This window comes from Lutra lutra, chromosome 6 (assembly GCF_902655055.1).
Source record: "Lutra lutra chromosome 6, mLutLut1.2, whole genome shotgun sequence".
In the NCBI taxonomy this organism is placed as follows: Eukaryota; Metazoa; Chordata; class Mammalia; order Carnivora; family Mustelidae; genus Lutra; species Lutra lutra.
In genome coordinates this window covers 111,929,513-111,943,699 of record NC_062283.1, presented here as the reverse complement: position 1 = coordinate 111,943,699, position 14,187 = coordinate 111,929,513, and the positions used below count along the sequence as shown (strand labels likewise).

Sequence of the window (14,187 nt, the reverse complement as noted above, 5' to 3'; positions counted from 1 at the left end):
CTTTCAAGTACCTTGAGAGGTAGACACTTTTTTTTTTTTTAAGATTTTTATTTATTTATTTGACAGAGATCACAAGTAGGCAGAGAGGTTGGCAGAGAGAGGAGGAAGCAGGCTCCCAAGGAGCAGAGAGCCCTATGCGGGGCTTGATCCCAGGACTCTGGGATCATGACCTAAGCTGAAGGCAGAGGCTTTAACCCACTGAGCCACCCAGGTGCCCTGAGAGGTAGACACTTTTGATGAGGAAATTGAGAGTCTTAGAGCAGTCAAGTGATTTATGCAAAATCACAGAGCTAAGAAGTCTGTCTTGGATGAATGTTCTTTTTTTTTTTTTTTTTTAAAGATTTTATTTATTTATTTGACAGACAGAGATCACAAGTAGACAGAGAGGCAGGCAGAGAGAGAGAGGGAAGCAGGCTCCCTGCTGAGCAGAGAGCCTGATGTGGGACTCGATCCCAGGACCCTGAGATCATGACCCGAGCCGAAGGCAGCAGCTTAACCCACTGAGCCACCCAGGCGCCCTGGATGAATGTTCTTAACTACCATAGTAAACTTCCATGTATTTTAGGATAAGGTGGTGTAGTAGTTCAATACATAGGCTTAGAAACAGGCATGCGCAAATTTCTGAGCAGTACAAGATGGCAAAACCAGAAACGGATAAAGAAGTTGCAAATCTGAAGTTTAAGCATATGCTTAGGAGTTGGACAGTTAGAATCATTACTTGACGAGATTTTTGTTTCTAATCTGCCTATTCTTTTTTCTTTTTTTTTCGCCTTTATTTTTTTTAAATTTTTTATTTATTTTCAGCGTAACAGTATTCATTGTTTTTGCACCACACCCAGTGCTCCATGCAATCCGTGCCCTCTCTAATACCCACCACCTGGTTCCCCCAACCTCCCATCCCCTGCCCCTTCAAAATTGCCCCTCAGATTGTTTTTCTATTTTTTTTAGGGATCTAGATAGCAAAGCACTGTTCAGTCTGGTAAAACAGGCTTCCCAAAGCCCATGATGATAGCATTTGTACCATTGACATATTAAACAAAGTAAGCAGTTTAAATTATATTTTTAATTGTTGGGTGCAATAAATTTGCTCTATATCTTATTATACACTTGGTTATTTGTATTACATATCATTAATCCTGTGGAATGGGAGGGAGGAATTTAGAAACTGACACTGGGCCTTAGATCTTGCCCAGCTTTTATAGTGTTGATTTTTAAGCTTTACATAATACTCTGAATCTTTCTGGTTGAAGGGGGTGTCTTGAAACAGAAATATCTGTATTTGAAAATTATTAATATCTGTTAATAGAAATAAACACACATATTTTAATGAGAAATTTTGGAGAATCTGTGATTTTTTTTTTTTAATGGTAGGTACTATCAGGTCTTCACGATTTATTTGAGATGAATTACCTTAATTAAAAAAAAGTTAGGGACGCCTGGGTGGCTCAGTTGGTTGGACGGCTGCCTTCGGCTCAGGTCATGATCCCAGAGTCCAGAGTCCTGGGATCGAGTCCCGCATCGGGCTCCTTGCTCAGCGGGAAGCCTGCTTCTCCCTCTGCCTCTGCCTGCCACTCTATCTGCCTGTGCTCACTCTCTCTCTCTCTCTCTCTCTGACAAATTAATAATAAAAAAAAAAAAATCTTAAAAAAAAAAGTTAGAGTCATTTGAGGATTTTTCCATAGACTAAGTTTTACCAAGTACCATGCTTAAACAAAAGAAGATAGTAGAAAATTTGCTGTATAAGCAACGTATAAAACAAAGATGGCTATGGTTAGGTAGAAGACATTTAAATGTTGGGAAGTTGCCTAAATGTTCAGTGGCATGCTTCTGGCTTGCCATTTAATGTACAATTAACATTCTAAGGTCAAATTCTGGTTAGGCAATTTGACAATTAAATTGGTGGGGAAGTGAATGGGCTTTGCAATTTAAAATTAAATAATACATGTCTGTTTAATTACTGTTGTGTGTATGTAAGTGATCACTTAATAGAATGAAGCTGTAGACTTAAAGTGAATTTTTTTTTTTTTAAGATTTTATTTATTTATTTGACAGAGAGAGATCACAAGCAGGCAGAGAGGCAGGCAGAGAGAGAGGAAGGGAAGCAGGCTCCCCCCAGGACCCTGAGATCATGACCCGAGCCGAAGGCAGCGGCTTAACCCACTGAGCCACCCAGGCGCCCCTTAAAGTGAATTTAAGACCACAAAACCTTAATCATATCTGTTTCGTGACCTTAAATTGATGTGATAGGATTTTAAAAAGAACTAATTCTTTTAAAGAAGACTGCTGTGCTTGTCACATCAATAAATCAAAATAAAATTACTTGTTGGGTTAGAATCTTTTATAATGCTAAATGAAAATTTTGATAGGTTCTGGGGTGCCTGGATGGCTCAGTCGTTTAGCATCTTTCTTCAGCTCCAGTCATGATCCTGGGGTCCTGGGATTGAGCATTGCATTGGTTCCCTGCTCAGCAGGAAGTCTGCTTCTACCTCACCCTCTGCCCCTGTTCGTGTTCCCTCTCTCTCTGTGTCTCTCTCCATCAAATAAACAAATAAAATCTTAAAAAATTTTTTTGATAGTTTTTGATGAAGAGAATATGTTAGCACTGTATCTTCATTTCAGTGACTGTTAACAGTAATCAGGAATTTTAAAAAGTTAGGTGGTGGTGGTGGTATTACTGTATGTATGTGTGTTATCTTTAATTTGTTAGTGTGAAAATAAGAATGATCTTAATGTGAATTTTTTGAATTTCTGGAAGATGAAATAAAGGAAAGCTGTACTTGTCTTTCAAATAGTTTTTCTTTTCAAGGGTTGAAATGTTATTTTGTCGCATAAACAGGTAAATAGCCATTAGTTTGAATGTAAAGTTCCTGTGTAGGATTACATTGTTTTATGATCACATATTGTTCCTTTTGTGAAGGTGATGCAAGCAGTGATTCTGAAACTCATCAGAAGTCTTTCTCTGAGATTCCTGAACTAACTTTGGCAGACTTTAGGCTGTGTTTCTGTAGAATTCTAGTCTAAATGGTGGTTGGGTTGCCAAACAAGGCTATAAAGTTTGCTTAATTCCTAAGGTACCTTCATTACTGTATTTCAGCTGTGAAAAATGATAAAAGGTACTGTTCCAACACTGGTAACTAACCAGACTATAATTGGAACAAATGCAAGAAGCTTGTAAAAAACACTATTTTGACTAGTTTAAAAGTTCTGTTGGGGAAAACTGATTTGCTTTCTACAGGATGAGGAGTACAGTGAGAGTATAATGGAGATTGTGAAGGGGACTCTGTGACACTGATTATTTTGTGTAGGTGGATTAAAACCTTAACAACTTTTAAATTTTGCCTGATACAGATGTGTCACTAGCCTTGATCAGAGTTTTCTTAGGTTCATTAATGGAACCATAAGTACATGAGGTGAGAAAGAGGAAAATGTCTTTTAAAATTTTTTTGTAAAATAGATGTAATATAATTTTTTTAGGAGTTGAAAGAAAGAAAAAATTGGGCTAAAGGAGACATGGATATACTTTGCAAAAGAGATTACCATAGATAAAATTTACTGAGTGGTGAGCTAGTGATCGAAAAAGGCAAAATGTGCATTAGCCCCCATGAGGGAAGGAAGAAAGCTTGTGTTTGGCAAGTCAGGTGTTCTTGTGTTGTTTTTAGAATAAGGTGTGACAGGTGTTGGTTGGTCGGGGGCAGAGGCTGACCACCGGCTGTCATGTCAGGCAGGTTTATAATTGTATCTGGGGAAGTGGCTCTACACTGAATTTTCTATGTAAGAAATTTTAGTATAACTGAATTTTTCCTGTATAGTTTTATAACCTTGAGAGTTAGGTTTTAGGTACTTGTGTGGCAAATCTTTTCGTAATAGAGATGAGAAGGAATATAGTTGGTATAGAGGTTTGGCCATGAGTTCTTTTTTTTTTTTTTTAATTTTTTTTTTTAACATTTTATTTATTTATTTGAGAGAGAGAGAGAGAGACAGTGAGAGAGAGCATGAGCGAGGAGAAGGTCAGAGGGAGAAGCAGACTCCCCGTGGAGCTGGGAGCCTGATGCGGGACTCGATCCTGGGACTCCAGGATCATGACCTGAGCCGAAGGCAGTTGCTTAACCAACTGAGCCACCCAGGCGCCCTGGCCATGAGTTTTTATGAGAGAAAAGATACAAAGAGAAAGTAAACTCTGGACTTAATGTTATATACTTATCTCTGTTAAAGGACAGGAAATAGACAGCATATCCCTTGGCATGAAATTATTATATAAAGAGCTAGCTAGTATCATGTAAACCTTGATATTAAGAGTATGTTGGGGAACATAATAATGAGGTTACATCATAGACACGTTTAAATTGCTTGAAGTTATGTGTTATATAGTGGGCAAAAAGGAAAAAAAAAGCACCAGCATATCTATTAGCATTACATTGACTCTAGGCAGTAGAAATGGACTTTGGCTAATTTAAGGAAAGAATACTTAGAAGCAGGGGTGCCTGGATGGCTCAGTGGGTTAAGCCTCTGCCTTTGGCTCAGGTCATGATCTCAGGGTCCTGGGATTGAGCCCTACATCGGGCTCTCTGCTCAGCAGGGAGCCTGCTCCCCCCGCCCCCTGCCTGTTGCTCTGCCTACTTGTGATCTCTTTCTCTCTGTCAAATAAACAAATAAAATCTTAAAAAAAAAAAAAAAAGAATACTTAGAACCAGTCTGGGAAAATGGATAGGAATCAGGGCAGCCAGGTATGAAGGACCAGAGCCAAGACCAGGCACAGGAACACTTTGAGTAGGAAGCCACTGCTGACACTTGCTGACAGTGCTGTTGCTCTGAATAATTTTTCAGCTATTCCAGGAGAGACCTTCTGACTTTCAATATGGAAATAAAAATTTCCGTATCCATATTTAAAATGATATCTGTCTTTTTGGCCAATCCAAATCGTTACTCCTTCCTCCTTAAATACTTCATGGCTCAGTAAATAAGATACACCCAGTTACTTATGCCAGATGGGAAGTCATCCTTGACTTCTAGTCTTTCAGCCCCATATCTAATCAATAGCATATTGTTCTCTCAATCTGCCTCTTTTTTTTTTGTATTACTTATTTTTTTTGAATGTATTGTTTGCTTCAGGGGACAGGTCTGTGAATCATCAGTCTTACACAATTCACAGCACTCACCGTAGCACATACCCTCCCCAGTGTCCATAACCCAGCCACCCTATCTCTGGTACCCCCCAACAACCCTCAGTTTGTTTCCTGGGATTAAGAGTCTTTTATGGTTTATCTCCCTCCCTGGTCCCATCTTTCATTTTTTCCCCTCCCTTACCCCCCCAGCCCCCCACCCTGCCTCTCAAATTCCTCCTATCAGAGATACCATATGATAATTGTCTTTTTCTGATTGGCTTATTTTGCTTAGCATAATACCCTCTAGTTCTATCCACATTGCCGCAAATGGCAAGATTTCATTTTTTGATGGCTGTGTAGTATTCCATCTGTGTATAGATACTGCATCTTCTTATTCATTCATCTGTTGGTGGACATCTGTTGGAGGTTTTTTCCATAGTTTGGCTATTGTGGACATTACTGCTATAAACATTGGGTTGCAGGTGCCCCTTTGGATTACTACATTTGTATCTTTGGGTTAAATACCTAGTAGTGCAGTTGCTGGGTCAGGGTAGATTTATTTTCAACTTTTTGAGGGACCTCCATTCTGTTTTCCAGAATGGCTGCACCAGCTTGCATTCCCACCAACAATCTAAGAGGGTTCCCCTTTCTCCACATCCTCGCCCACACTTGTCACTTCCTGACTTGTTAATTTTAGACATTCTGACTGATGTGAGGTGGTATCTCACTGTGGTTTTGATTTGTATTTCCCTGCTGGCGAGTTGTCAATCTTGCCTCTTAAATACCTTGAGTTTATCCAGTTATTTCTAAGTCATCTTTGCAGCTTGCAGTCCCATTGGTATAGGACAGAAGCTTCATAATATCTCTGGTCTACACATTGGTTCCTGCCCTGTAGGACTCTACATTATGTGGCAGTGAACTTTAAAGAATATGGGTCAGATTATGCTTCAGTGGTCTGCCTTTTATTTACCTGTCATTTCTCAGCTCTGGTTGACCGTTTTAAACCATGATGGCAGACTGGGGCTCTGCAAACTGCATTTCTCTGTTGCCAGCTTGCTTCCTATTGGGTTTTACCACTGCGACCCTTGGGGGGCATTTGGGAGGTAAGAGAAAGGACTTCTGTTTCTAGTTTCTTCATACCTCCAGCAGCCAACGATAACCATCGCTTCATTCTCCAGCTTCTTTTGGCACTCCCAGCGCCAGCCTTGCTGCTTTCTCTCCCAGGTACCAGTTTCTGGGCCCTGCATTCTAGGTAGATGGAGTGCCACTGCATTTCTTCCTCACCTACCCCCACTGGGCTGTGTCCGCTTAGCAGTTCGAGCACCCTCTTGCCTGTGCCTCGTCCATAGGGATTCAGACTTGAGTTGCAGGGCTCCTCTCCTTAGAGGCCAAGGTGTCAACCATGTGGTTCCAACTCCTTAGAGGTTTGAACACCAAACTCCATGGACTTCCTCCTCTCTTCCAGGCATAGCCCCATAATACCCTTCCTTCAGGCATCTAGTTTCTCATAACACACCTCTTCCATTTTGTTCCCCCAGCCCTTTGGTGGTGGTAGTAATTCCTGCAGTTATTAATCTCTTGATTCCCTTAGCCTTCCCTTTTTACCTTTTCAGCTTTTCAGTATCTGTGTAACCAGGTTCCTGTATTAAATCAGTCTTTGAATTACCCATATGGTTTCTGTTTGTCTCATTCAAGAGGTTTTCCATTTTCTAGTAATAAAGTTGAAAAAAAGATTTTCATTAATTCCTAAGTTTGGAACTACTTCTCTAGTCTCAAGCCAAGCCACGCCACCCCCCACCCGCCCCGTTCTTAGGGGTGGGTAGGGGCAGAGGAAAGAGAGAGAATCTTTTTTTTTTTTTTTAAAGATTTTATTTATTTATTTGAGGGAGAATGAGTGAGAGAGAGCATGAGAGAGGAGAAGGTCAGAGGGAGAAGCACACTCCCTAAGGAACTGGGAGCCTGATGCTGGACTTGATCCTGGAAGTCCAGGATCATGACCTGAGCCGAAGGCAGCTGCTCAACCAACTGATCCACCCACGTGCCCAAGAGAGAGAATCTTAAGCAGGCTCTACACCCAGCGTGGAGCCCCACAACCTGATCTGAAATCAGGAGTTCGTTGCTTAACCAACTGAGCCACCCAGGCACCCTCCCTCTTTTTCTCTTTATGCTTCAGTATTCTGAAATTTTTTTTTTAGTTGTCAGAACACGCACATTCAGTTTTGTCTCAAAAGATAGTGCACCTGGTAGACTGTACCACGCTCTGATTATCAGCAGCCCCACCTACCTTTCCTTCACCCTCCCACCGCATAGCAGTTGGTTGGTTAACTCTCACATATGGCAGGCCGGAGGCAGTACGCTGTAGAGGTTGTAGAGATATGCTGTTGCCTAGATTTTAATATCAACTCTGTTATTTTGCTGGCTTTATGATCTTAGGCAAGTTACTTAATACATGTTTCAGTTTCCTCACCTGGAAAATGGGAATGATTTACCTACATGATTGGGTTACTGTAAGGCTTAAATATGTTACTGTAAAGTACTCTGAACACTGCTCTCCGTATAGTCATTGCTCAGTAAGTGATAATAACCTGCTGTTATTATCAGCTGCATGAGAATCCTTCTGGGATACTTTTCTCGATCTCCACACTCTGACAGGTTCCACCTTTTGTATGCTCCTGTAGTGTCATGTCCTTCACCTTTTCCATATTTAACTATGCAACTATGCTTGAGGTTACTTGTTTAGTGTCTTGCCAGCATATAATGGTATATGGGATATATACCATTTTTTTTTTTTTAAAGCATCTTGTTGCTTTCAGAGACTTTGGAATGATGTGGAATATTTTTACCTTCCTTATCTTCTCTCCCTAACACAAAAAACTCCTTATTTTTCATAAGTATCATATAATAAAAGAACACATGATTTGGAATAACTGGAGTTGAAACCAAAAAAATCATATCCCACAAACTTTTGTTCCAAAACCTGAAAATTTAAATGTGCAGAAGAACCCCTGAATACCAACTGCTAAATAATTTTTCTAGTATCTCTGCAGATGGAAGCTGTGTTTCCCACGAGCAGTCTTTTATATTGAATTCTATCTTCTAAAGCCTTTTTTTCCCTTGATTTTTTAAAATCTTTTTACAGTAGGGGCACCTGGGTTGCTCAGTTGGTTAAGAGTCTGTCTTTGGCTCAGGTCATGATACCGGGGTCCTAGAATCCAGCCCAATATCATGCTTCCTGCTCAGTGGGGGTCTGCTTCTCTCATTCCCTCTACCCTCCCTGCTGTTTGTGCTCACACTCTGTCTCTCAAATAAATAAAACCTTAAAAAAATGTTCACAGTAAGTGTACATAGTATTTTCTTTAATATTCTACTTGAAGTAAAAAGCAAGGTTTGATAGTAAGATATATATATGTGTGTGTGTATATATATATGTGTGTGTGTATATATATGTGTATGTGTATATGTGTGTGTGTATATATATTTATGTGTGTGTATATATATATATACACATATATATATCATACTATCAAACCTTGCTTTTTACTTACATACTTTCTTTTTACATATATATATGAATGATATATGTCCTATATATAATGTGTTAAAGTATGAATATGAAATAAACAGTTATGGTAGGAAAAACAACTATGCCACACCTTGGGATTGAATATTTATTCAGTTTCAGCATTATATTTAATTCTGAGCTTCTGAGCAGCCAGTGAAAAGGGAAATATAATTTTTGTTATCATATGAGCAGAAGAGCATTTCTTTTTTTGAATTTTAAAATGTATTAGCCTAATTCAGCTGTCCTAAAACTGTGAATGTGGAGCACTAATTCTGCTGAATACTAACAGGTATCAGGATTAAGTTTGAAGATAATGGGCTAAATAAGATAAACAGACTTCTCTTTTTCTTTTTTCTTTTGTTAAAAGTTTTTTTATTTCAATTCCAGTGTAGTTAACATACAGTGTTATATTAGTCTCAGGTGTACAGTATAGTGATTCAACAATTCTATACATTACTCAGTGTTCATCATGATTAAGTGTACTCTTTATTTATTTTTTAAAAAGATTTTATTTATTTATTTGAGAGAGAGAGAGATCACAAGTAGGCAGAGAGGCAGAAAGCGAGAGAGAGAGAGAGAGAGAGAGAGACAGACAGACAGACAGCGGGAAGCAGGCTCCCTGCCGAGCAGAGAGCCCGATGCAGGGCATGACCCCAGGACCCTGGGGTCATGACCTGAGCCGAAAGCAGAGGCTTTAACTCACTAAGCCACCCAGGCGCCCCAAGTGTATTCTTTTATCCCCATCCCCTATTTCACCCATCCCTTCATCCACTTTCCCTCTGGCAACCATCCTTTTGTTCTCTATAGTTAAGAGTCTGTTTTTTTTTTTTTTTTTAAAGATTTTATTTATTTATTTGACAGACAGAGATCACAAGTAGGCAGAGAGGCAGGCAGAGAGAGAGGAGGAAGCAGGCTCCCTGCTGAGCAGAGAGCCTGATGCAGGGCTTGATCCCAAGACCCTGATGCAGGGCTTGATCCCAAGACCCTGAGATCATGACCTGAGCCGAAGGTAGAGGCTTAACCCTCTGAGCCACCCAGGCGCCCCAAGAGTCTGTTTTTTTGATTTATCTCTCTCTCACCCCCCTTTTTTTGTTTTGCTTTTTAAATTCCACATATGAATGAAATCATGATATATATCTTTCTCTGACAGACTTATTTCACTTAGCATTATATACTGTCTTGCTCCATCCAAGATGTTGCAAATGGCAAGATTTCATTCTTTTTTTATGGCTGCATATTTTTCCCGTGTGTATATATATATACACACACCACATCTTCTTTATCCATTCATGTTTCAGTGGACTCTTGGTCTGCTTCCATAATTTGGCTATTGTAAGTAATGCTTCAGTAAACATTGGGGTGCATGCATCCTTTAGGCTTAGGGTTTTGTATTCTTTGGGTAAATACCCAGTAGTGCCATTACTGGATTATAGAGTAGTTTTTATTTTTTATTATTTTTATATTTATTTTTTTATTATTTATTTTTATTTTATATTTATTTATATATATTTTTATTTTTATATTATAGAGTATTTTTTAATTTTTTTGTGAAACATCCATACTATTTTCTGGAGCAGTTGCACAGTTTGCATTCCCATCACCAGTGCAAGAGGATTCTTCTTTCTCCATATCCTTACCAATGTTGTTTCTTGTGTTGTTTTAGCCACTCTGATTAAGTGTGAGGTGATATTTTATTGTAGTTTTGATTTGCATTTCCCTCATGATGAGTGATCTTGAGCACCTTTTTGTATGTCTATTAGCCATTGTATATCTTGTTTGAAGAAATGTCTGTTCAAGTCTTCTGCCCATTTTTAAGTTGGATTATTTATTTTTTGGGTGTTGAATTGTGTAAGTTCTTTATATATCTTGGATATTAACCCTTTATCAGTTATGTCATTTGCAAATATCTTCTCCCATTCAGTAGGTTGTCTTTTAGTTTTGTTGGTTGTTTCCTTCACTGTGAAGAAGCTTTTTATTTTGATGCAAATAGTTTATTTTTGCTTTTTTCCCTTTGCCTCAGGAGGCTTATCTAGAAAAATGTTGCTATGGCCAATGTCAGAGAAATTGCTGCCTATGCTCTCTTTTAAGGTTTTGATGATTTCCTGTCTCACATTTAGGTCTCTTATTGATTTCGAATTTATTTTTGTGTATGGTGTAAGGAAGTGGTCCAGTTTCATTCTTTTGCATGTAGCTGTCCAGTTTTCCCAACACCTTTGTTGAAGAGACTGTCTATCACTCGTTGCATATTCTTGTCTCTTTTGTTATAAATTAATTGACCATATAATTGTGGGTTTGTTTCTGGGTTTTCTGTTCTGTTCCATTGATCTATGTGTCTGTTTTTGTGCCAGTACCATACTGTTTTGATTAGTACAGCTTTGTACTATGACTGGAGGTCTGGAATTGTGATACCTCAAGGTTTGTTTTTCTTTTTCAAGATTGTTTTGGCTATTTGGGGTCCCCATACAAGTTTTAGGATTATTTGTTGTAGTTCTGTGAAAAATGACATTGGTATTTTGCTATAGGTGTAGTATTAAATCTGTAGCTTGCTTCTTTCATCAGTGTTTTAGAGTATACTTACCAGTTCCAGTAGTTTTTTGGTGGAGTCTCTTGGGTTTTCTACAGAGTATCATGCCATCTGCAGATAATGAACGTTTTACTTCTTTACTAATTTGGATGTCTTTTTGTTGTCATAAAGAAACTTCTTACATGTTTTCTCATAACCTTAAGTATTCTTAACATGTATCTTGACTTTCTAAGAGAAAGATAGTTTCCTTAATTCATTTTGCCATTAAATGCTTTTAAAGTAAATATTAAGCTTTGCAAAGTGCTGGCTTAAGTCTGTGAACAACTTGATGGATTATGTCTTCAGTAACATTTTTGCAGAAGATATCACAATTGCTTTTTATTTGACCTTTCCTTATGTTGATTTAACTTTTCTTTGAAACACAATCCAGGGGAAGGCTAACTTCTTCCAAGAAATCTAGATTCTCCCTATCCATCTGGAGTTGCTGCTTTTGAAAAGCACATGCAGGAATGCTTTAGGGGCTAAGTATTTCTGTTGTCTGCCTGCCTGCTGACCTGGCAGTAGGTCGAGGAGTCTCTCAGAGGCACAGTCATTCTAGACAGGCTGATTATATTTTTCCTAGTGTAACCTGACTCTCCAGGACCCACACCTACTAAGGCTACCACTGTTTGAATATGTAGCAAGGGCCTGAGCCCTCCACCTTCTCCCCAGGTACCTGCTGGGACTAATTATTTTGAAAACACTAGTAACAGCATGCTTCCAATTTAAACCCCAGATGTAAGCTCTTTTGGTCTTCTTTGCTGCTCTTCAGACTGTTTGTCACATACTTCTTATACCTTAATCAGCTCTCCCATTTCTCCTCTCCTGTTCTAAACATGTCTATTTGCTCTTTAGAACACTTGTTTATGCCAAATAAATTATCCTCTGTTACATTAGCCCCTGCTTGTTAACTTCCATCTCTTCATTTAATGTTTCATTTAATATTTCTTCTACCCCCTGGCCTTAACTTGTCTGAGGTACATCTTTCAGTTGTTACTTCTTTTTTTCTGAAATACCTTGTGGGCCCAAGGTTGGGCAAGACTGGTCAGCCTTCTCTATTTTCAGTGGTATATCCAGACTTTTATTCCTCCATTCTTTCAATTATCAGCAAGTAAGAACAACTTAAAATAAAATTCCATTCTTTTGGGTCTCACGCCTTTTAACTTTCTTACTCATTCCTGTCAATTTTCTCTCATTTGAAAATTTTGGTACCTGGTATCATCTTTTCACCCCCATTCTTGCCATTATTCATTTGGTAGCATAGCCTATTCATCTGTAATTTCCTCAGCTTGAATCATTTGGACTTTATTTTTATATGTACTCCGTGAAGTACAGCTCCATTCTTGGTGATCCACTGATGGGGAAGCAGTGACAGTAACTTGACCATTTGAGGGAATGATGCATTTTAAAGTATATAACCCTCCCCATAAATTGATGGGGTCTAAGAAGATAAGGGCTGATAAAAATTCTCAGGAATGTTTAAAATGTTTTGTGTTTAATATGTTTTAAAAATTTTAACTTTATAGGAATGAATGAGAGTTGTACTTGAAATGGTGCTATCTGGCTATATTATAATCTTGATTCAAAGAGAGGGGTTAGCTCTTTTGCTAACTGTAGTGTGGTAGAAAGAGCATTGGATAATTTGAAGTCCAGCCATTTGCCAGCTGGTTACTTTCTCTTTTTTCCTACTGCAAAGTGGAGAATAATAACTAATTCATGAAGTTGTTGGGCTAATAAAATGCAGTAATTCCATATAAGTGTATGTGTGTTTTGTAAACATTGATGTTTAAGATCTAATAAAAATTAGAGAACTATTCTCTCCTAAGGTAGGTCATAAGATTGGACTTCAACATCACATTGTCTGCATAAAAAACTGTATCGATACCCTGTATGTTTTTATAGGAAAATAAATTCTTTTAAAAAAGTATTTGTTATTTGTGGTACTTTAATCTGAATGATAATTGTTGGGGTTAGGGAGACTAACTCCAGTGAACATTATTCTGTGTAGTTATTGTAAGTCTAAGGAAAAGTAATTTATTTCTTAGGATCCTTCACTTGAATTATACTATTAATATTATCTTTTTAATGTTTAATCTACAGGTATATGATGTTGATTGATGGCACAAATGAAGTTTTTATGATTGATAGAGATAATTCAGTGTTTCATGTTTCAAATCTGGAATTTCCATTTCGTAAAGATCTCCGTATACATTTATCAAATACTCTCTTGGATGGGGTAAGTCATATATATATATATACATATGTATATTTTAAGTTAGACACTGCTATTTTTCTTTTTCCTGAAAGTAAAAGAAATTTTTTTTTTTTTCAGAGTAGGGAGGGTCAGAGGGGAAGGGAGACAAAGAATCTTAAGCAGGATCCAGTCAAGCGTGGGCTCGAAGTGGGGCCCAATTGCAAGCCTGAGATCATGACCTGAGCCGAAATCAGGAGTTGGACACTAAACCGACTAAAGGCTCCCCTAAATGTATATTTAAATAAAAAACGTATTTTTATTAAGTCAATGGGAAACTTATAATCTAGTTTTTTAAAGAATTTTCTGAGGTATAATTGATATATAAAGAAAATAATCCAGTTTCTTATTAGGATGTTAAATTTTATTTATCTCTTACCTTCACTTACTCTCACTTGATTATTGTCTTGGCTATGGGAATAAGTGAACAAAATTAAATCTTAATATTTTTTTCTCCTTGTGGTTGAAAAAAATAGTTCTTGTTGAAAAAGACTACTTTTATTTTATTCTTTTACTTGTCAATTGAATTTTAATTATATGATACAACATATCACATTTTCCCTTGGCTTTTCAGCTATATGAACTAATATAGTTCTTGTTTAAAGAGAATTATGTCTTTGACATCAACCACTATACTTTTACATTTGAATTTTAAAAGCTGGTAAGAATTTTCCATTTTTTTTTCTTTAAAGATTTTATTTATTTATTT

The 14,187-nt window shown here is 37.8% G+C and overlaps 1 protein-coding gene across 2 annotated transcripts in view; it reads left to right on the top strand.

Annotated features, from left to right (window-relative positions):
• Positions 1-14,187, top strand: part of RNGTT (RNA guanylyltransferase and 5'-phosphatase) — a 350,824-nt gene that overhangs the window by 77,337 nt on the left and 259,300 nt on the right. For both annotated transcript variants that reach the window (XM_047733713.1, XM_047733714.1), the window contains exon 9: positions 13,328-13,463. In XM_047733713.1, coding sequence (XP_047589669.1) covers positions 13,328-13,463 — 136 coding nt within the window. The remainder of the gene's footprint in view (positions 1-13,327; positions 13,464-14,187) is intronic.